Source organism: Loxodonta africana, chromosome 3, assembly GCF_030014295.1.
Source record: "Loxodonta africana isolate mLoxAfr1 chromosome 3, mLoxAfr1.hap2, whole genome shotgun sequence".
NCBI lineage: Eukaryota > Metazoa > Chordata > Mammalia > Proboscidea > Elephantidae > Loxodonta > Loxodonta africana.
This window is the reverse complement of record NC_087344.1, coordinates 24142447-24163205: the sequence shown is the minus strand read 5'-3', so window position 1 is coordinate 24163205 and position 20759 is coordinate 24142447. Positions and strand designations below refer to the sequence as shown.

Sequence of the window (20759 nt, the reverse complement as noted above, 5' to 3'; positions counted from 1 at the left end):
CCTCCCACTTCAAGTCTCAGCTGAAATGCCACTTCCTCAGAGAAACCTTCCCTGGCTCCAGCCAGGCTAAATTAGCTGTCCTACTATCCTCTATGAGTTGGAATCAACTCTATGGCAACAGGTTTGGTTTTTTTGGTTTTTACTACCCTCTCCCTGGTGGCGTAGTAGCAAAGAGCTTGGCAGCTAACCAAAAGGTTCGCAGTTCGAATCCACCAGCCACTCCTTGGAAACCCTATGGGGCAGCTGGAATTGACTGGAAGGCAATGTGTTTTCGGTTTTGACTACCCTCTATGACCTAGCACTTCCTTCTAAGCACCTGAGAGAACTTTAGTGCTAAACTTACTTGTGTTTTGTCTGGCTTGTTCAGTGTCACGTCAGCTCCATGAGGATGTGGACAGTGTCCTTTATTCACAGTGCCAGGCGCTCAGTAACTGTTTGTGAATAATTGGGGAGAAGGAGAGTTTTTGTTTATTGAAGGACAAGAATTACCCATTTGGACCCCAGACGTCAGCAGATATGGTGGATTATGAAGCTCGGAGGTACGTCCCTCTACAGACACATCAGAAAATCAAGCAAATGCTGTCAAAATCAACTTTATCAGAACTCTGGAAACAATGAAAGCCGCCAAAAAGCATGCTGCCTCAAGAAAAAGGCAACTCTGGAGTCATGGCGGCTGGATGAACCCCTGAAACTATTGCATGGAGATAATCTTTAAATCTTAAACCAAAAATATCCCCTAAAGTCTTTTTTAAACCAAACAATAGTTTAGCTTAACTAAAGAATGCCTGCCTTGAGCATTGTGTTCTTTCAAGATTTACATATACGGGATCAAACTGGCAACAGCACCTGGAAAGAAAGATTAGATAGGAACCTTGGGGGGCAGTAAGTTTATGTTCATGATGGAGGGACAATTCAGAAAAGGAGGGTGAGAATGGTTGCACAACTAGGAAAATGTAATCAATGTCACTGAATTGTACATGCAGAAACTGGGGAATCGCTGTATGTTTTGCTGTGTATATTCTCTACAACAAAAACAACAAATGAAAGAAATTATAAATAAATAAATACTTGAAAAAGGCAACTTAAAAAAAGGTGGAGAAGCTTCCTGGCATTTTTACTGGACCTTGGCCCACCCTCCTCCAGGGCTTGGCGGAGGCCTTGGAGATGGCAGCCTGAGTTCTAGGTGTGAGACCCTGGTCCCAGGTTCTGGAGGGAGCAGAGCAGAGCAGACCTTATCTTCCAAGAACTCTTTCGTCTCTTCTAACCTGTCTGGGGCTATCTGAAGGACTGAGGCAAAGCCCTTAGCCTCCTGGGGCAAAAGATTACAACTGAGGCAAAAGATAGACACACTAAAAGCCTGGGAAGAAAGCTATGGAGAGAGTTTCTTTGGGTAATTAGGGCTTTCAAAGGTCCTTGTATACTTGGGAATTTAGAAAGCAACCTGCATGCCCAGAGCAGGACACATGCTCAGAAAAGACCTGAGAAGACCCCAAACTTTCTCCTCCAGCGGATCCCTAGGCTCAGGGCAAGGAGGAATTGAGGGCTTGGCTAAGCGTTGAGGAAGTGCCTCAGCACAGAGACAATCTGCAAAGACAGTCACCTATCCCCAGGTGATCCCAACTCATAGTGACCCTATAGGACAGAGAAGAACTGCCCCATAAGGTTTCCAAGGCTGTAGTCTTTATGGAAGCAGAGCAGATCACCAGGTCTTTTCTCCCATGGAGTGGCTGCTGAATTCAAACCACTGACCTTTCGATTATCGGCTGAGCGTCTTAACCATTGTGCCACCAGGGCTCCTCCTGCAAAGACTAGGAGAGGGCTTTTCTTTCTTTTTCCCCTCTTCTCCAGGATAAATAACTCTTACAACTCAATAACAAAAAGACAAACAACCAAATTAAAAAGTGAGCAAAGGGCTTGAATACACATTTCTCCAAGGAAGATACACTAATGGACAACAAACACGTGAAAAGATGCTCAACATCATTAGTCATTACAAACCCACTGCCATTGAGTTGATTCCAACTCATAGTAATCCCATAGTGTTTCCAAGGCTATAAATCTCTCCAGAAGCAGACCGCCACACCTTTCTCCCACGGAGCTGCTGGTGGTTTCAAACCGCTGACTTTTTGGTTAGCAGCCAATCACTTTAACCGCTGTACCACCAGGACTGCTTCTCACAGAGTCCCTATAGGACAGGGTAGAATTGCCCACCCCATAGGGCTTCCAAAGACAGGCTGGTGGATTTGAACTGCCGACCTTTTGGTTGGGAGTCAAACTCTTAACCACTGTGCCACCAGGGCTCCAATCTATTAGGTATGAGGGAAATGCAAATCCATACCACAATGAGATACCACTTCACACCCACTAGAATGGATGGCTATAATTAAAAAAAAGGAAAATAACAAGTGTTAGCAGACGACGTGGAGAAACTGGAGCCCTAAATGGTTCAGTCGCTGAGGAAATGAAAAAGTTTGATGGTTCCTCAAAAAAGTTAAACATAGAATTACCATATGACCCAGCAGTTCTGTTCCTAAGTATATACACAAAAGAATTGAAAGCAGGTACTCAAACCAATACATGTACACACATGTCCATAACAGCATAATTCACAATAATCAAAAGGTGGCATCAACCCAAATGTCTATCAGTGAGTGAAAGGATAAAGAAATTGTGGCATATACATACAATGGAATACTCTTCAGCCACAAAAAGGAATGAAGCACTGATACATGCTACAGCATGGATGAACCTCGAAACATTTGCTAAGTGAAAGAAGCCAGGCACAAAAGGTCATATATTGTTGGATTCTATTTATATGAAATATCCAGAATAAATAAAAATATTAATGGTTGCCAGGGGCTGGGGAAGTGAGGAATGGGGAGTAACTTCTTAACAGGTACAGGGTTTCCTTTTGAGGTGAAGAAAAAGTTTTGTAACTAGATAGAGGTGAGGGTTGTACAAAACTGTGAACGCCATTGAATCGTTCACCTTAAAATGGTTAATTATGCCGAACATAACTAAGTCAGTCACAAAAAGACAAATACTGTATGATCTCACTAACAGGAAATAACCAAATATATAGAAACCAAAGATTATTAATGGTTACCAGGAGAGGGAGGGAGGGAGAAAGGGGGAGTTTTTTGTTTAGGGAGCATTGAGTTTGTTAATAAAAAAACCAAAACCAAACCCCTTGCTGTTGAGTTGATTCCAACTCATACTGACCCTATTGGACAGAGTAGAACTACCCCATAGGGTTTCCAAGGAGTGCCTAGTGGGTCTGAACTGCCAGCCTTTTGGTTAGCAGCCGTAGCTCTTAATCACTACACAACCAGGGTTTCCAAGTTTGTCGGAATATTTTGGAGTATTTTGGAAAAGGATAGTGATAATGGTGGCACAACATGAACAACATAATCAATGTCACTGAGTTGTAATGTGGAAGTTGCATTGGTGAATGTTTTGGTATGTATATATTCAGCACAATCAAAAAAAAAGTTTAATTTCATGTAAGGTGAATTTTACCTCAACAATGAAGGAAAAAAGCATCACTCATTCTCTATAACTACTGTTCAAGAATACTGAATACACCATTGACTGGCAAAAGGACAAACAAATCTGTCTTGGAAGAAGTACAGTCAGAATGCTCCTCGGAAGCAAGGATGGCGACACTTCTCCCACACTTTGGACATGTATCAGGAGGGATCAGTTCTTGTAGAAGGCTATCATGCTTGGTAAAGTAGAGGGTCAGTGAAAAAGAGGAAGACCCTCAACAGATGGATTGACACAGTGGCTGCACAAATGGGCTCAAGCATAGCAATGATTGTGAGGATGGCACAGGACCAGGCAGTGTTTCCTTCTACTATATAGACAGTAGCTATGAGTAGGAACCAACTCGACTGTACGTAACAACACAACAACACTGTTCAAGCAGTGAATGTGAATGAAGGGAAAACCTGGGAGTGAAAAAAATACAAAGTGGTGTGGCTTCCCAAATTTTTCAAACGCAGGAAAAGGATGACAACCAGCAGCTCTCTTTTGAAGAGTAACTGCCACCACGTGCCAAGGTCTCCCAGGACTACCATTAAAGGCTAAGTATGTCCATCAAAACCTTTTTTCTTGTATTTAGACAGAACTGACAAGCAGTGCCTATTTCTTCAAAGACTTTTGTCTTCCTGTTTGCTCCCTGGAAGGAGGGCACCTGCTTCCAAATGCTCTATGCTATTCTGAAGGAATATAGGGCCTGAGAGGTTAAGTGACAGGGTGCTCCATGTCAGGCTATAAACCCGGAACAAAATAACATCCAATATTAACTGAGGGCCTACTATGTGCCAAGCACTGAAGATAAGCACTGGACAGGCATTCTCTCATTCAACAACTCCATGAGTTAGAACGATTATGATGCCCACTTTAGGGAAGAGGAAATTGAGGCTCAGCTAGGCGACTGCCTCAAGTAAACAGTATGGCAGGGTTTGAACCCATGCAACCTGGCTCCTCGGCCCACACTCTCACCTCACCTCTTATTGTCTCTAAGCACCTTGGCTGTCGTTTTTCTTACCCTGAGCCACTTCAATCGCTCTCTTTACCAGCCTGGCCCTCGAGTTGAAATCCTCAGGAGAGAGCGTGGGTCCAGGCCCCCTCTACTGACTCATCAAGAAAAGCTGAGGTTAGGAGCCCTAATACATGGCATAAACAGTATACAAAACATTATAAAGAATGTTGAAGAAAAACTAGATAACTGGGAGCTCCCCCAAATCAAACATCTATCCTCATCCAAAGACTTCGCCAAAAGAGTAAAAAGACTACCTACAGATTGGGAAAAAGTTTTTAGCTTTGACATTTCTGATCAGCGCCTGATCTCTAAAATCTACACGATACTGCAAAAACTCAACTACAAAAAGGCAAATAACCCTGTTAAAAAATGGGCAAAAGATATGAACAGGCACTTCAATAAAGAAGGCATTCAGGTACCTAACAGACACATGAGGAAATGCTCACAATCATTAACCATTAGAGAAATGCAAATCAAAACTACAATGAGATTCCATCTCACTCCAACAAGGCTGCCATTAATCCAAAAAACACAAAATAATAAATGTTAGAGAGGTTGTGGAGAGACTGGAACACTTATACACTCCTGGTGGGAATGTAAAATGGTACAACCACTTTGGAAATTGATTTGGTGCTTCCTTAAAAAGCTAGAAATAGAACTACCATACAATCCAGCAATCCCACTCCTTGGAATATATCCTAGAGAAATAAGAGCCTTTACACGAACAGATATATGCACATCCATGTTCACTGCAGTGCTGGTTACAATATCAAAAAGTTGGAAGCAACCAAGGTGCCCATCAATGGATGAATGGATAAATAAATGATGATATATTCGCACAGTGTAATACCATGCATCGACAAAGAACAGCGACGAATCTGTGAAACATTTCATAACATGGAGGAATCTGGAAGGCATTATGCTGAGCAAAATTAGTCAGTTGCACAAGGACAAATATTGTATAAGACCACTATTATAAGAACTTGAGAAACAGTTTAAACAGAGAAGAAAATATTCTTTGATTGTTAAGAGGTGGGGAGGGAGGGAGAGGGGTATTCACTAATTAGATAGTAGATAAGAAGTATTTTAGGTGAAGGGAAAGAACATACAGTACAGGAGAGGTCAGCACAACTGGACTAAATCAAAAGCAAAGAAGTCTCCTGAATAAACTGAACGCTTCAAAGGCTAGCGTAGCAGGAGCAGGGGTTTGGAGACCATGGCTTTGGGGGACATCTATGTCAACTGGCATAAAATCTATTAAGAAAACATGTTGCATCCCACTTTGGAGAGTGGCATCTTAGGTGTTAAACGCTAGCAAGGGGCCATCTAAGATGCATCAATTGGTTTCAACCCACCTGGGGCAAAGGAGAATGAAGAACACCAAAGACACAAGATAATTATGAGCCCAAGAGACAGAAAGGGCCACATAAACCAGAGACTACGTCAGCCTGAGACCAGAAGAATTAGATGGTGCCCAGCTACAACTGATGACTGCCCTGACAAGGAACACAACAGAGAATCCCTGAGGGAGCAGAACAGCAGTGGGATACAGACCCCAAATTCTCGTAAAAAGACCAGACTTAATGGTCTGACTGAGATTAGAAGGACCCCAGTGGTCACAGTCCCCAGACCTTCTGTTAGCTCAAGACAGGAACCATATGCAACGCCAAGTCTTCAGACAGGGACTGGACTGGGTTATGGGATAGGAAATGATACTGGTGAAGAACGAGCTTCTTGGATCAAAGAGACACACGAGACTATGTTGGCATCTCCTATCTGAAGGAGAGATGAGAGGGTAGAGGGGGTCAGAAGCTGGCGGAATGGACACAACAGAGAGTGGAAGGAGGGAGTGTGCTGTCTCATTAGGGGGAGAGTAATTAAGAGTATACAGCAAGGTGTTGGAAACCCTGGTGGGGTAGTGGTTAAGTGCTATGGCTGCTAACCAAAGGGTCAGCAGTTCGAATCCACCAGGCACTCCTTGGAAACTCTATGGGGCAGTTCTACTCTGTCCTATAGGGTCACTATGAGTTGGAACTAACTCCACGGCACTGGGTTTTCTGGTTCAGCAAGGTGTTTATAAATTTTTGTATGAGAGTCCAACTTGATTTGTAAACTTTCACTTAAAGCACAATTAAAAAAAAAAAGGCTGATGGCTTACTATTGGCCAGCCTAAGCTCACTCAATTCTCATGGCTCTCCTATAGGGTGGTCATTACATGAACCCCCAAGTTACAGAGGAGAGAACTGATAACGTGGTGATTCTAAGGCGTAAAGGGAGAAGGGATCCGGCGTCAAATATGGAGCCACGCTCACATGTTAACAGCAACAAAAAACCCACATTAACGTGATGGGATCTTTCCCAAGCCCAGCAGGACCCTTTTATAAGTGAGTCCTACGGGTCGCGCAAAGGGCCATGCCCGGCCGCTTTGTCGTTCCTACTCCTCCCAAACTGGATTGCCCAACAGTCGCCGCGCGGCGCACTCTGGGAAAACCACAGGGCGGTGCTTCAGAAGGACCCGGTAGCCTCCGCATTAGTTGTCTTAACCTTTGAGAAGGATGGGCCACCCACATGGCAGTTATTTTTTATCATTTTCTTCCACCAGAAATTCAGATTATGCCTGGAGTTCTTCCAGAAAAAGTCTCTAGGAGTTTGTTTTCAGACGCATCAGGCACTCATCCGGGCAACTGGTCAATCAGGGGGTCCTTTACTCCTGGCTCTGCAGGTTTAGGACAACGGGCAGAAGAGGCGGCCAATCAGCTCCATTGAGTAGCAGAAGGGCAGGGCTAGCCCTTAAAGGAGACGCGACCCGTTAGCAGACCGGAGGGTGACCTGGATCATGGCGGCCGGCGCGGCCCTAACCCTGGCCCTGTGGCTACTACTGCCGTCAGTGGGGGTTGGATGGGCGGGCCCCCCGCCGATCCAGGACGGTGAGTTCACGTTCCTGTTGCCCGCGGGGAGGAAGCAGTGTTTCTACCAGTCCGCACCGGCTAACGCAAGCCTCGAGACCGAGTACCAGGTAGAGGGTCCTAAACCTGGGAACTGGTGGAATAATGGACAAGGGGCTTGGCCAAGCAGCTGAGGCGAGACATGCATTAAAGAGGGAAGGGGGAGGAGCCCGCGCGTGGGAGCGTATGGGCAGGGCTAGAGTGCGCGAGCCGGTGGGGGCGGTGCTAGTGCATGGGAGCGGAAGGGATGGGAGTAATGAAGGAAGGTGGGGCTAGAGTAAGACAGGCGTAGGGGGCGGAGCCAACGAGCCGTCGCCGGGGAGGCGGGGCCAAAGGAAGGAGGGGAGGCCCTTCAGAGGGCAGGACCCTCCTCAGTGCGCCTAGCCAAAGAACGGGTTTGGGCCTAATGAGGGACGCTGGTGGGCCAGCGTGCTGATAGGAAGGCTAGAGGAAAGGGCGTGGTCAACACGAGGGTTTTTGGGGGTGGGCTAAATGAGCTTGGGCAGGGCCCTGTCATTGCTTGGGGCGTGGCCAGGTAAGCGTCAATCAAGGGCCTTCGAGAGGGCGTGACCAGATGAAGGAAAAAACCAACCAGTTACCTTCAGTGCGTTGCGACTCATGGAGACCTCATGTGTGCCAGAGTAGAACTGTGCTCCATAGTTTTTTCAATGGCAGGTTTTTTAGAAGTAGAGGCACCTCTCGGTGGACTAGAAGCACCAGCCTTTCGGTTAGCAGCAGAGCACGTTTGCACCACCCAGGGATGAAAGATCCCAAAACTGTCATCCGTGAGGGTGGAGCAATGGGAAGGGACACGGCCAGAGTGATGGTTGGGGGCAGGGCGAGAGTAGTTTTCTGCATGAGGTAGGGCTCTAGTGGTCTGTATTGGTTCTGTGCTGGCTGGCTTAGGCCTGGCCTTTCTAAGAAGGTGCTCTGGACTCACCCCCAGCTCCCCACCTACTTTTACCTGACCCCCAGGTGATCGGTGGTGCTGGGCTGGACGTGGACTTCTCCCTGGAGAGCCCTCAGGGTGCGTTGCTGGTCAGCGAGTCCCGCAAGGCAGATGGGGTGCACACGTGAGTGAAGTTCTGCTGCCTGCCTGGGTTCGGTTACAGCCCTGCCCCTCCCCAGCGGCCTCGGGTTACCACCCTGCGTGCCTTACAGAGTCCAGCTGGGCAGCCGCTCAGAGTCATGTTTGTGTGTGTGTCTGTGTCAAGGGTGGAGCCCACGGAGGCTGGGGACTACAAACTGTGCTTCGACAACTCCTTCAGCACTATCTCTGAGAAGCTGGTGTTCTTTGAACTCATCTTCGACAGTCTGCAGGACGATGAGGAGGTCGAGGGCTGGGCTGAGACCTTGGGCTGGCCCGATGCTGTGGAGCCAGAGGAGATGCTGGATGTCAAGATGGAGGACATCAAGGTGCGCCCAGGCCACTCCTCCTGATCTCTGCCTTCCTCCTGGGCTGAGGCCCTCTCCTTAGCCTGATCCTGAATTTCTAGGGTCTTAAATAACTCATTAAATCTCCAAAACCACCTCATGAAGTTGGTCCTATGCTGTATGCATCCCCACATTACAGTGGTGGGAGGGAGGAGGCGAATGAGACAGGATGGCTGATTGTTCCAAGGCCATAACAGCAACCAGCAGAACCAATATTTGAAGCCAGGCAGTCTGGCTCCAGTGACTGTCCTGTTAAGCATTACTAAAATGCTTTACGTGTATACTGGCATGTAATTCTCACAGCAATTCTGAGGTGTACAGAAGAGGACACTGAGGTCCAGAGATGTAAATTAACTGGTTCACGATCACACAGCCAGGGAGTGCAGCATGAGGATTCGGACCCAGCAGCCTGTCCGTCCCCCCTACCACCCCGTCACTGTCCGTCTCTTCTGGTCTCATTGATCCCTGCTCCCCAAAGGGCAACTGCCTGACCTTGCTCCCCGTTCTGTACCCCAGGAGTCTATCGAGACCATGAGGACCCGGCTGGAGCGCAGCATCCAGATGCTGACCCTGCTGCGGGCCTTTGAGGCGCGCGACCGCAACCTGCAGGAGGGCAACCTGGAGCGGGTCAACTTCTGGTCAGCCATCAACGTGGCCGTGCTGCTGTTGGTGGCTGTGCTGCAGGTCTGCACGCTCAAGCGCTTCTTCCAGGACAAGCGCCCGGTGCCCACGTAGCCCCTGCCCCAGAACCAGAGCTTCAAACCAGTTTGAGCTGGTTCAGTCATGGCCAATGTAGTGAAACAGGACAGACCCAAAGTTTTACAATTTGGCAGATTCGGCATGGTACCCAGAAATGGGAAAAATTACGGGTCAAAACCTTAGAATGGAAGGCTGAGAAGAAGGTGTAGTGAGCCCTTTCAGGAACCTGATGCATGAGACTGGATTACTGGCAGGACTGTAGGAGAGCGACACACATTCAAAGAGGTGCGGTCTGCTGATTTCCTTGAGCAGGGCGCTGCCATCTTTGAGTGGGGCAGCCCTGCTTTGGACTGTGCTCAAAATCCAAGGGCAAGAGATTTGGTTGCCATGCAACATGTACACTGCCCTTGTTCTCTAAGCCAAGATTTAAGTTTCTAGCAGGGCTTTGACCCGTAATTTTTTTTTCCTGTTCCGGCTATCTTTCCGGTTCACCCTAACTTTAAAAATTCGGGTCTTTTCTGGTGATGCGTCCTCAGCCATGATTGAACTGGGCAGAACTGGTTCGAAGCCCTACCCAGAGCAAATGCCAGGGGAGAGGAGGGCAGAGGGGTATGAGACTTAGGGGTCCCTTCCCCAGCTTCGTGTGCCTCCTCACTTGTGAGGCTGAACAGGGAAAATCCGCTGGCTTGCGGGCCTCAGCCCTCCAGGGCTGCTCCTGCTTTCTTGGAAATCATGCAAGGTCAGCATTGCAGCATCTGAACACAAGCCGTGGGTTTTCTAGCCACTGCCTTGGTCCCTACTGGTCCCTGCCTTGGACCCTATTGTAAATGTGCCTTAGCCCTGTCTTCCAGCCTGCACCACGCTGCCAGTGCAGGGCAGGGCCCAGGAAGCAAACTCTTTTCCCCACCTGGGTCTGGGCCCTCTGAGCCAGGTCCTGGTGAGAGAGGCCTGCTGCTGTGTGACCCCATGCCTTCCTTCCTGTCCTTGTCTTCCCATCAGAGGCTGGCTGCTGATGCTGGGGGCAGGTGCCAGGCAGTGGGGAGGCCTGCTCTTGCCAGGAGCAGGAAGGAGACGCTGCTGCAGTGTTCTTGACAGGACAGTCACTTTATTAGGCAGCAAGGGGCCCGCCCCTCGGCCCAGCAGGGGGCGGCCAGGGTATGCCATCCGGTAGTAGAGTTCCAGGTAATAGAGTTCCATCCAGTAATAGAGTTCCGGGAGGAGGGCCTGCAAGTCCCCCACCCCTCCCCTTCTCCCTGCAGAGGCTCCACACAGCGCTGAGGGGTGGCCTGGCCAGAGCCTGCGCAGGATCCTCAAGGAACAAAGGGTCTGGCCTGTGTGCCAGGGTCAATAAATTATGGTCAGAAATCACAAAGCCTGGTGATTGGGGCTCAGGGACACCAGCCGGGACAGACCTGCCCCCGAGGTCCCGGGCCTGGGGCCACCAGGAGATGGGAGGGGTCTCCCACGAAGCTCAGAAGAAAGGTCGGGCAGGAGCCGATGGAGGTGGTCGCCTGGGCACAAAAGAAATCAAAAAGCAAAGTTTGACTGTGTCCCTGAGAGGGCAAGAAAGGGAGGAGGCCCTGGGAATGTTGGGGCAGAGAGGGAGCCTCACCACAGTGAAGTTTTGGGTGGAAGGCAGGGATTCCGTCCCTTCTCAGCCGTTCAGACACCACCCTGAGATCACATCCTAGCCCTGTATCACCGCTGTGCCAGAGGCAGCAGCCGGTGTGTGTGTGCGCACAAGCATGCATGCGTTCCTTGGCGTTCCCACTCCTGAGGTGTTAAGTAAAGGTGCCAGGGGGGCCGCGTAGCAGGTGGCTCTGTGTGTGTGTTTCCTGCTCCTGAGGTGTTAATAAAGGTGCCAGGGGCAGCAGCTGGCTGTGTGTGTGTGCGCGTGCGCACACATGCTTGCATGTTCCCTACTCCCCACCCTCTAAACCCTGGTTTCCTCTCCAGAAGAAAGGAGCCCCTCCCCACCAGTGGAATGGGCAGATGCCCATGGTGGGAGGGACGCATGGGTGTCCCAGGCATGCTACAGGGACGGCTGCCCCTCGTCCTTAACCTGAACATCCACACAAAAGGCCCACACAGCAGCCACCAGAATCGTCTTCCCTTTATTTTAGTTTATTAATAGGATACAGAGTGCAGGCACTTACAGTGGTCAAACCGAGCGAGGAGCAGGCGAGTTCTGCTCAGAGAGGCCGCCCAGGACCCCACTCCAGGAAGGGAGGCCTGGGTGGGCCCCAGAGAGACCCCGCCCCAAAGCCTCCCCAACCACACACAACCCGAGCCCATGCTCCCCTGGGGGACCCCGGAGGATAGGGGCTGAGAGAGGAGAGCGAGGCCAGCCAGGCTGAGGGTTCCGGGCCGGCGAAGGCACCTCCGGCAGCTGGGGCTGGGGCGGGCTCACATGGTGTGGTTAATAGTGGCCAAGGAAGGAATATGTACAACTCGGGCCTTCGGGGGGTGCTGGGCCCCCTGGGCCTGGGCTCACGCCCTTGCCCTGATGAGAAATAGACACTCCTCAAGTCCCAAAGAGGGCCACCAGGGACAGGCGCCACTGGAGCCCATCAAAGGAGCCTCCAGGCAAGTCCCCCCATCGCTGCTAGGATCCCTTCCTCAAGATGGCACCCGGGGTGCAGTTCCCTCCTCTGCTACCCTGAGACCCCTCCCCCCAAAGTGCAACACCCCGGTTCCCCCCAGCCGAGAATGGGGCCAGGCCAGCCCCTGAGTGAGGCTAGGCTTGGGGGAGAAAAGGGCTGCTGCCCCCAGGGGGCCTGGTCCCGCATAGGGGCAGGGAGGGCCACGGATGGCGGAGGGGCCCAGACCACCGAAGCTCCTGCATGGTGGGTGTGCGAGGCCCCCAAGAACATGCCCCCCACAGCCTAGTCGAGCAGGGATGGCTCGGCCGGGCGGATAATGGTGGGCCGGCTGGGTGCAGCCGGGGGTCTTCTGCTGCAAAGAGAATAGAGACAGGCGGGAGGGGAGATGGCAGTGAGGCCGGAAGCAGGACAAGAAGGACCCAGGCCCGTCACCCCACCCTAGTTGCTCCGAATGCTGGACACGAGGGCTCCTCAGCTGCTAGGAGGCCTGACTCTGGCCTGGGAAGGGCTTGGGAGTCATTCCGACCCAGGCGTCAACCCCCTGCCCCCACCCCCGCGGTTAACCTGATTGCTGTGTGACCCTGGGAGAGCTCCCTGTGCTCTCAGTTCCTCCCATGGAGAAGTGGGGAGAACAGAGCCTAGCCCAGAGGTAGGCTGGGGTGGGGGTGGGGGTGGGGTAGGAGTGCTGCAAGAGCTGATGCCTGTTTGTACTCAATCAGGAAACCAAGGTAAAACCCAGAAAGTACTCAGTATGAGTTTTTCCTGAGCTGCTCCCACTGAGGCAGAGGACCAGGCCTGGGAGCCCTGAAGTCAGCCCTGACTTGGCCTCTCTGGGCCTCGTTCCCCATCAGCGAAATGGGGATAAGAAGGCACCTCCCCCCACACTCGCGTACATATCCTGAGCTCACTGGGAGGGAGTCACGCTGGAGCCATGACATCAGGGGCGCAAGTGGGTGGGGTACAAGGCAGGGGCCTGCACCCAGCCTTACCTGGGCACTCCAGGAGGGATGCCGGGTGGAATCCGAGCTGGCCTCGAAGGGATCTGAGGCGGGGCCGAGAAGGGGTCATTGTTGGCAAACACACTCTGGGGGCCTGGCCGGGACGGGATCGGGGGTGCCGCAAAGGAGGATACCGTTCCCACTGGTATGGGAATCAGCGGGGGCCCGGGAGTGGGGCCCCGCACTGCTGGGGGCCGGCCTGGCGGGTGCACACTGGACACGGGTCGGCGCTGTGGAGTGGGGCTGTGGAGGAAGGAGAGGGTGGATGAGCTGGGGGGGCAGGCGCACTGGCCCTGCAACAGGGCCACAGGAGCCCAGATAGGCAGTGCTGGCCTCGGTCACCTCTGCTCTAAAGGCCACCTCCTCTCTAACAGGGCTGGCCTCAGCTGCCACCCAGGGAGATGCTGGTGAGCGCCTGGCTCTGGGTGAAGGCAGTGCAGGTATCCTCCCCCAAACTCTGCTCAGGGGTGGCCCTCCTCCCCCACCTAAGCCAAGGCCCTGCACCTGCCTCACTGCCCTCCCCTGCCCTGGGCCAAGGGCTGCTTCCCTCTGACCTCATGCTGTGATCCCTACCCAGCCGGGCATCTCCACACTCCCTAGCCCCTCTCTGGCTTCCTGACCTCTTATCTCTGAGCCCACCCAGCTGAAGAATCTTCCAGAGCTCAGCCCTGTTCTCCAAGCCCCAATGCCTCCAGAGGCCCGCAGGCTCCCCACCGGCTCACCTCAGGGCCTTAGCACCTGCTGCTCCCCTGCACCTGGAGGTAATGCCCCTGTCCAAAGAACTGGTGTCTCCCTAAGGAGGTCTCAGTGGGGCTGGCACCTTCTATGAGATTTCCCTGACTCTCCTCCCGTCACCTGCACCGTCACTGGGGAGGTGTCGCTGCCTGATACTCTGAACAACCTCATTAGGGTCTCATTTCCAACCAGCAGCTCTGGGGTGGTGGGATGTGCTGGTTATACCCTCCCTTGCCCTCCAGACTCTCTCCCACCTGCCATTCTCAGCCCTGCACTAGGAGGCCAACCCCTATGGCCAGCACCAACCCAGTCGCCGGCCCTCTAGCGTCCCCCTGGCTTTAACCAATGGAAGGCTTCAAAAGACTGGAGGGTGGGAGGAGAGGGAGTCAGGGCCTTTAGTCACCATTCCTCCCTGCTTTGCTGGGTAGCCCCAAGCTCCAGTTCAGACCTGGCACCTTTAGCCATTCTTTCCCCTTGTCCCTTCAGGTCCAGGTGGGAGCTGCCCCCACTGCGGCTAGCCCTGTGCTCCCGCATCTGAGGTGGGTTCCCTGGACCCTGCCCACCCTTCAGTTTTGCCTTGTTTCCTGCCAGGACCCTGACAAGAACATGGGGGAGTGGGTGCCTGGGCCTCCGAGACCTGTGGCTGCTGGTGCTCTGGAGCCAGGTGTCGTCGACAGGAGGGGGAACAGGTGTAGACACGGTGCTGGTGCTGATGTCTCCAATGATGTTGAGTGCTTCTTTGAGCGCGTGGTACATACGCAGCATATCGTCCCGCCGCTGGGCCTGGTCGGCTGACTCCTCCATGAGGCTGCTCTGGTCCGCTGATGAGTATAGGTAGGCCAGCAGCTCGTGGTGGATGAAGGCCTTTGTCTGGGGGCAAGGGCACAAGGGGTCTGCCTCATGCAGGGCTATGCCCTCCCTGCCTTTCAGCTGGCCGCTGTGACTGGCTGGGAAAGTGGCCACCACACTCGGTGGGGCTTTCTTTGTTTTACTTTACTTCAGAATGTATTTAAAATGCAGGGGGCCTGCCCCCTAGTTATTTTCTGAGTCCCGCAGGGGAGTTTCAGTGTTCTTCCTGAAGGACCTCACAAGATTCTTATGAAACTTATTCCTATTATCTCTTTCCTTGCTATCTTTCTTCCATTCTATCTTCTAAGTGGCTTTTCTCAGAAAACTAATTAGTTTCTGTTAATTAATTTTATACTCTGTCCCTTCCTGAATGCTCCTATGGGATACAGTACTTTTTCAGTTACTTTTCTTGGTGTTTCTAGGTACATAAAAACTCATCTTTTGAATTTTCACACCTCTAAATTATTCTTCTTGTCTAACTGCACTGGCTAGTGACTCTAGAATAAAGTTAAACAAAAGTCGAAATCGCTGCCTTGCTCTTGATTTCAGATGGGACGCTTTCACAGCTTCCCCGCTAGGATCAAGACTGGCTTTGACGCTGAAATGCACAGATTACACCGCTATATGGCATCGCATAAAGGAAAGCTCCAGCTCCAGCCGTCTTGTCAAGAATGGACATTGCGTTTTTGCAGATGCATTTTCAAAATCTGCAAAGATGACCAGACTTGACAGTTCTTGAATTGTGAACCATGTGAATGTATTAGCTATTCAAAAACTTAGATGTTGAAAAACTGGTAAAAGGGAAAATAAAATATAACCTCAAGATACAAAAAGGGACAGTAAAACCTTCTTCTTCTACCCTAGCCTCCCTAGCCTACTAGTTCCCTTTTTAGGAAGCAACTGCTTTTACCAGGCTCTTGGTCAAACTTCCACAGATTTCTATGCACATAGAAGACATATACAATACATATTTCCCTTCCCTTTTTAAACACAAATGAATATTCTGTGTATTTTGTATTGCTCCATACTTTTTCAACTTAAGATTGAAAGTCATTATAGACCGGAAAGTGTCTTTTTCCTCGATGACAGACCATTAAATAGTGAGGTTGTTCCCAATCTCTGGCTGATGTAGAATCTTACTGAAAACAATGGCTGTGTACACTGCTCACATTTTGGCATACGGGCAAGTGTGTCTGTGGAAGAAATTACTAGAAGTATGATTGCTTGGTCAAAGCATAAATGCATTTTAAATTTCGCAGCTGCAGAACCATCTATGTCACATATTCTGTGTATATTTGAGGAAGTATATCTGGAAGGATACCCATAAAACTGTTAATACTGACTACCACTGAGAGACTAGGAAGAATGAGGTAAAAGGGTAAAGGACTTGGGACTTTCACTCTAGATCTTTTACAGTTCTAGCACACCAAACCCAATTTCTACAGCTTTCTGAGTGCCTAGAGCTGAGCCCAAAGCTTGACGTGTAAACCCCAGCCCTCGCAGCAGCCTGGAGTGGGAGACATTGTTGATATGGCTGCATTTCACTGCCCACAGCCTGAGGAGGTTCAGGTGAGCCCTGGGGCAGACAGGTAACACCCATGAGTGAAGGCAGGCTGGGCCTCAGACTGCCAGGAGGCAGCAGCTGCCCAACACCAGGCCATGCTGGGGGCCCTGCTCAGCCTGGGTTTCAATCTCACCTTCTCCAGTGACTTTGGGCACATTTTTTCACCTCTCTAGGCCTCTGCTTTCCTGTCTATAAAACGGGGATAAAAGCAATGCCTCCTCCTAGGTTTATGATGAGGCTTCAATAAATTAACTTATATATAGGTTCCTGGGTTGCACAAACGGCTAAGCGCTTGACTGCTAAAAGGTGGCCGGTTTGAACCCCCCCAGACGTGCTTCAGAAGACAGGCCTGGCAGTCAGCTTCTGGAAGGTCACAGCCTTGAAAACCCTATGGAGCAGTTCTACTCTGCACCCATGGGGTCGAGGGCAACAAACAAAAACATACAAAGCGCACAGCATGTGGTGAGCACCCCAGGTGTCGGTCAGAATTACTTGATTAAATGAGTGCGGTCATGTGGCCTGCACCCTCCCATTTCTCTAGAGAGGCTAGGAGTCCGGATTTTGAAATCAGTAGCGACTGACTCTCATTTTTAACTTTATGCACACTGTGCCCAGAGCACATCTGGCTATGGGCTGCCCACTGGCTACCACCCTGTGACTGGCACTCACATTGTTGATCATGAGATGCATGATGGTCTTTGGCATGAGATCACGGATGGACTTGTTGATTATGGCCACGTATGAGTCCACCAGGTTGCGGATGGTCTCCACCTGGCGCTCCAGCTGCGGGTCCATGGAGAAGGTGTTCTCCTGGGCCCCGTCCTCATTTTCTGCCTGCAAGGGGGGACAGGAGGCAGGGAGGGTGACTTCGGCATGTGGCGTAGCCCCCCTCCTCTGGAAACTACTCTCCCTGTTCCACCAACAATGTCCCACCATGTGCCCCGGCCTGCCCCTGGCCAGAGCCAGGGTGGATCCTCTCACCTGAAGACTGGAACAACATGCTAATATGGGGGCCAAAGGTGGCCATATTCATTCTGCCTTAAGGATGGGAGGAGGGAAAAGACCAGAGCAGACAGATTCCCAGGCCATTCGGTGTCCCTGTCCTTAGCCTCTGTTGGAGAACCTCCTGAGCCCTGATAACAAATGCCCCTCTGCTTTACTCGTGTTGAGTGGGTGTCTGCTATAAGCCTTCAGAGGCCTGGCAAACACTGGCCTAGAAATGGCTCGCCCTATGAGAAACCTTCCTTCCCTGAGGGGTAGGAATGGAGTAGGGGTGGAGGTCAGCTCAGCCTAGGGTGTACTGGCCCAGCAGGCAGCTCCTCACTTGGTCCTTCTCAGGGTAGACCCCAGCTCGGAGGAATGAGGCCTTCCAGCTATCCACGTCCTCTTGGGAGTCACAGGCCAGCTCGATCTGCCGCAGGTCCTTGTAGACATTCCTGAGATGGGCAGGGAGGGGAACACGCTTGATCCTGCTCATGGGGCCCAGCAGGCCACAAGCAGCACTGAGTTGAAGCGAAGGCTCTGGGGCCTGCCAACCCAAAATGGAAACCTGACCCAGACACTCAGAGCCAGGAAGCCATGGGCAAGGGGTGGCAACTGGCTGGGCCCCATTTCCTTATCTGAGAAAGGAGGAAGGTACTAGCGCCTATACCCCAACCAGTGGACAGGCACCATGAGTGTGAGCTGCAGCGCTTCCTACAGTGCCAGGCGCAGGGTGCACGTGGTGAGTGTCTGACTTACTAGCATCTTCGGGTGTTTGTTAGCTCAGCCATCTCCTCCCCTTTCTCTGGGAATTACCCATCCCCTCCTCTGGCTGGGGAGCTCCCATTAAGGGCCGTCTGCCAGGTTAGTCTAGAGCAGTGCTGTCCAACAGAACTTTATACGACGGTAGAAACCACCTCTACCGTGTTCTCCAAGAACTTCACTAGAAATGTGGCTAGTGTGACTGAGGAAGTAAATTTTTTATTTGATTGAATGTCAATTAATTTAAGTTTAAATAACCATGTTGCCAGTGGCTACTGCATTGGAAGTGATGGGCTAGAATGTACCCAATTCCCAGGGGTGAGTAGGGATGGGAGCTATCCAGGGACAGGACCTAGACTTCTGGAAAAGGCTGTGAAATGTTGAGCAAGTGTGGGTCTGTGAGCGAAAAAAGGTTCAGAGCCACAAGGCTGGAAGAAAAACAGCGCAGATATTAACTAGTGTTTATAGACAGTGTTCTCGAGGCCAGGCCCTGTTCCACATGTCACATGCTCTATCTCATCCCACGAGCCAGGTGTGGCCAAGATGGCCAGGTTGCCACCAAAGCCTTCGTGTGAGACCTAGGTTTGAAGTTAGGCATGGCCCTATGACTGGACAATGGGCAGCTGGTGAGAGGCCACCCTGAGCAGCTTCTGGAAGCAGTCCTGGAGTGGCTGGAGCGTCACCATGATGGCTGGTGTGTGGGCAGCCATCTTGGACAAAGATGTGGAAGCCAAGTGTTGAGGAAGGTGGAGGAACAAAAGCAGGGCTAGGCCTGGGCATGTGGCCTGGAGGCAAAGTCTGGGCTTCATTTACATCAAAAGACAAACACACCCCACAACACAGGGGAACGCAGGGAGGTGGGACAGGTGCCCAGCACCGCACGACCAGGAAGTGGTTCACACGTACCCAGCCTGGCCCACGCAGAGCATAGGGTATCCTGCTCGCCCTCGGCTTCTTGGTGGGGGCTGAGCCTAGAAGAGCTATAAAGGTTTTTGGAGCCAACAGGTGGCCACATCGGCATCAGCGAGTTAGGTCAGCCCAGCACAAAGTGGAACACCGAGTTTCCTTACATAGCCCTGGAGGAAAACAGGAGGCTCTACAGGAACTGGACTGTGGTGAAGGGCAGAGGGGAAGATGGTCCTGGGGCCAGACAGGGCTGGCAATGCCTGCCAGCTGGTCGTGTGGGGCACCAGGCCTTTTCTGAGAGGTTCCCCAACTCCCTTACCCTGGCTCCTGGATGAGGAAACCTCCTGGGTCTACCCTCAGCCCTTTCTCCTGCCAACCGGCTCTCTTCCTGAGTTGTGAGAAGCATGTCAGCTCGTGTTGAGCCTCCCTTCAACGCCTCCCATGATGGACGGGCTCCAAGCCTCCTGGCCCTTTTCATTTCCATCTACACTTGCTGTGGTGATCTCACCGGTCTCAGAACATTACACCCCATCCACACACACGGTGACAACTCTCAAATTCATACCCCCACCCAGACCTCACTACAGAACACCGCCTCTCTCCCGCTCCGTGGGCGTCCACCCTGCCTTCCCCATCTCTGCCAATGTCGCTTGGTCCATCAGGAGCTCAGGCCCTAACCCTGAGGGCTGCCACTAGCTCCTTTGTCTCTCACACCCACACCTACCAGCAGTTTGGTCAGCTCAGTCTGACTCTGCCCGGAATCCACCTCCTCCTCCTCTACGTCCTCGGCCCCACTCTGCTCAAGCCTGGACCAGTGACCTGGCTCCCCCCAGTGTGTCCCCCCCACAGCAGCCAGAGGGTGCCTGTGAACAAGAGTCAGATCTTATCCCCCCTCTGACCACGGGCCTCCATGGCTCCCTCCTCACTTGGACCCTCACTTCATCCTGGTCTCTACCCAGAGAGATCTTCCCAGACCACCCAGCAGAAGCACCCATGGCATTTATGTTTCTTCCCTGCCTCGCTCTAGAATGTGTGACCCCACTGCCCACACATAGCCCATGCTCAGTGAACATGACTGGATGCCTGTGAGCGAGGGTCAGTCTTCATCTCCAGCCCTCCCAGGGACCCTTGGGCCTCTCACCTCTGCTCTGTGTTGAAGATGGCGAAGACATGCTTGTTGGACATGAAGCCCTTCTCCACATCACGGATTTTGAGGTTGTCCAGTGGCAGCATGTACTTCTTCTCTTTCTCCTGAGGGTGGAAGGGAGGAGTGACCCTGGGCTCTTGTGCTGGTGCCAGGCAGCACACCCAGCATCTCATGCTGATTGTTTTATCTGATTGACACCTCTGCCACCACCACCCCCCACACTCATTTTGCCCCTGCCATATCCCAGGCAGGCTCACCCCAGGGCCTTTGCACAGCCGGGTCCTCTGCCTGGAATGCCCACATGGCTCCCTTCTCACCTCCTTCAGGTCTGTGTGCAGAGGCACCCTCCTGGAAAGGTCTGCTGTCACCCTACCCCTCACTCTGTTCCTCTCCTTCTCCCCTTTCGTAGCACACTTCATACTCTGCTTGTTGACTGAGGCTACTGTCTATCTCCCTGACGGACACACCAGCTCCTCACAGAGTTGCTCAGCTCTGCCTACCTCTACCCAGAAGCCAACCACTCCTCTTCAGGTTGAACGAACAAAACCGTTAACTCAGTTACACCTTCATGATGGTCCCAGGGGTGATTT

General features: G+C 51.8%; 2 protein-coding genes across 9 annotated transcripts in view; one reads left to right on the top strand and one right to left on the bottom strand.

Moving 5' to 3' along the window:
- The first annotated feature begins 7034 nt into the window (after positions 1–7034).
- On the top strand, positions 7035–15619 carry TMED1 (transmembrane p24 trafficking protein 1). 2 transcript variants are annotated; one of them, XM_064280667.1, is made up of 5 exons: positions 7035–7562; positions 8467–8564; positions 8706–8907; positions 9442–9609; positions 15359–15619. In XM_064280667.1, exons 1-5 carry the CDS (start codon positions 7383–7385, stop codon positions 15536–15538), a joined length of 828 nt encoding a protein of 275 aa, XP_064136737.1. In that variant the 5' UTR covers positions 7035–7382; the 3' UTR covers positions 15539–15619. The 2 variants fall into 2 exon arrangements, with proteins under 2 accessions (XP_064136737.1, XP_064136738.1); XM_064280668.1 differs by lacking the exon at positions 15359–15619 and having other exon boundaries at positions 7038–7562; positions 9442–10325.
- Positions 11027–20759, bottom strand: part of DNM2 (dynamin 2) — a 94750-nt gene continuing 85017 nt past the window's right edge. For 4 of the 7 annotated variants that reach the window (XM_023552427.2, XM_064280662.1, XM_064280658.1 and 1 more), the window contains 6 exons: positions 20164–20273; positions 17698–17809; positions 17043–17207; positions 14598–14830; positions 13217–13468; positions 11720–12579 (listed from right to left, as the gene is read on the bottom strand). In XM_023552427.2, the coding sequence (XP_023408195.2) occupies positions 12510–12579; positions 13217–13468; positions 14598–14830; positions 17043–17207; positions 17698–17809; positions 20164–20273 (942 nt within the window). In that variant the 3' untranslated portion in view covers positions 11720–12509. Of the gene's footprint in view, positions 11136–11719; positions 12580–13216; positions 13469–14597; positions 14831–17042; positions 17208–17697; positions 17810–20163; positions 20274–20759 lie in introns of those variants that run through there. The other 3 variants (XM_064280660.1, XM_064280659.1, XM_064280664.1) reach the window with 2 other exon arrangements.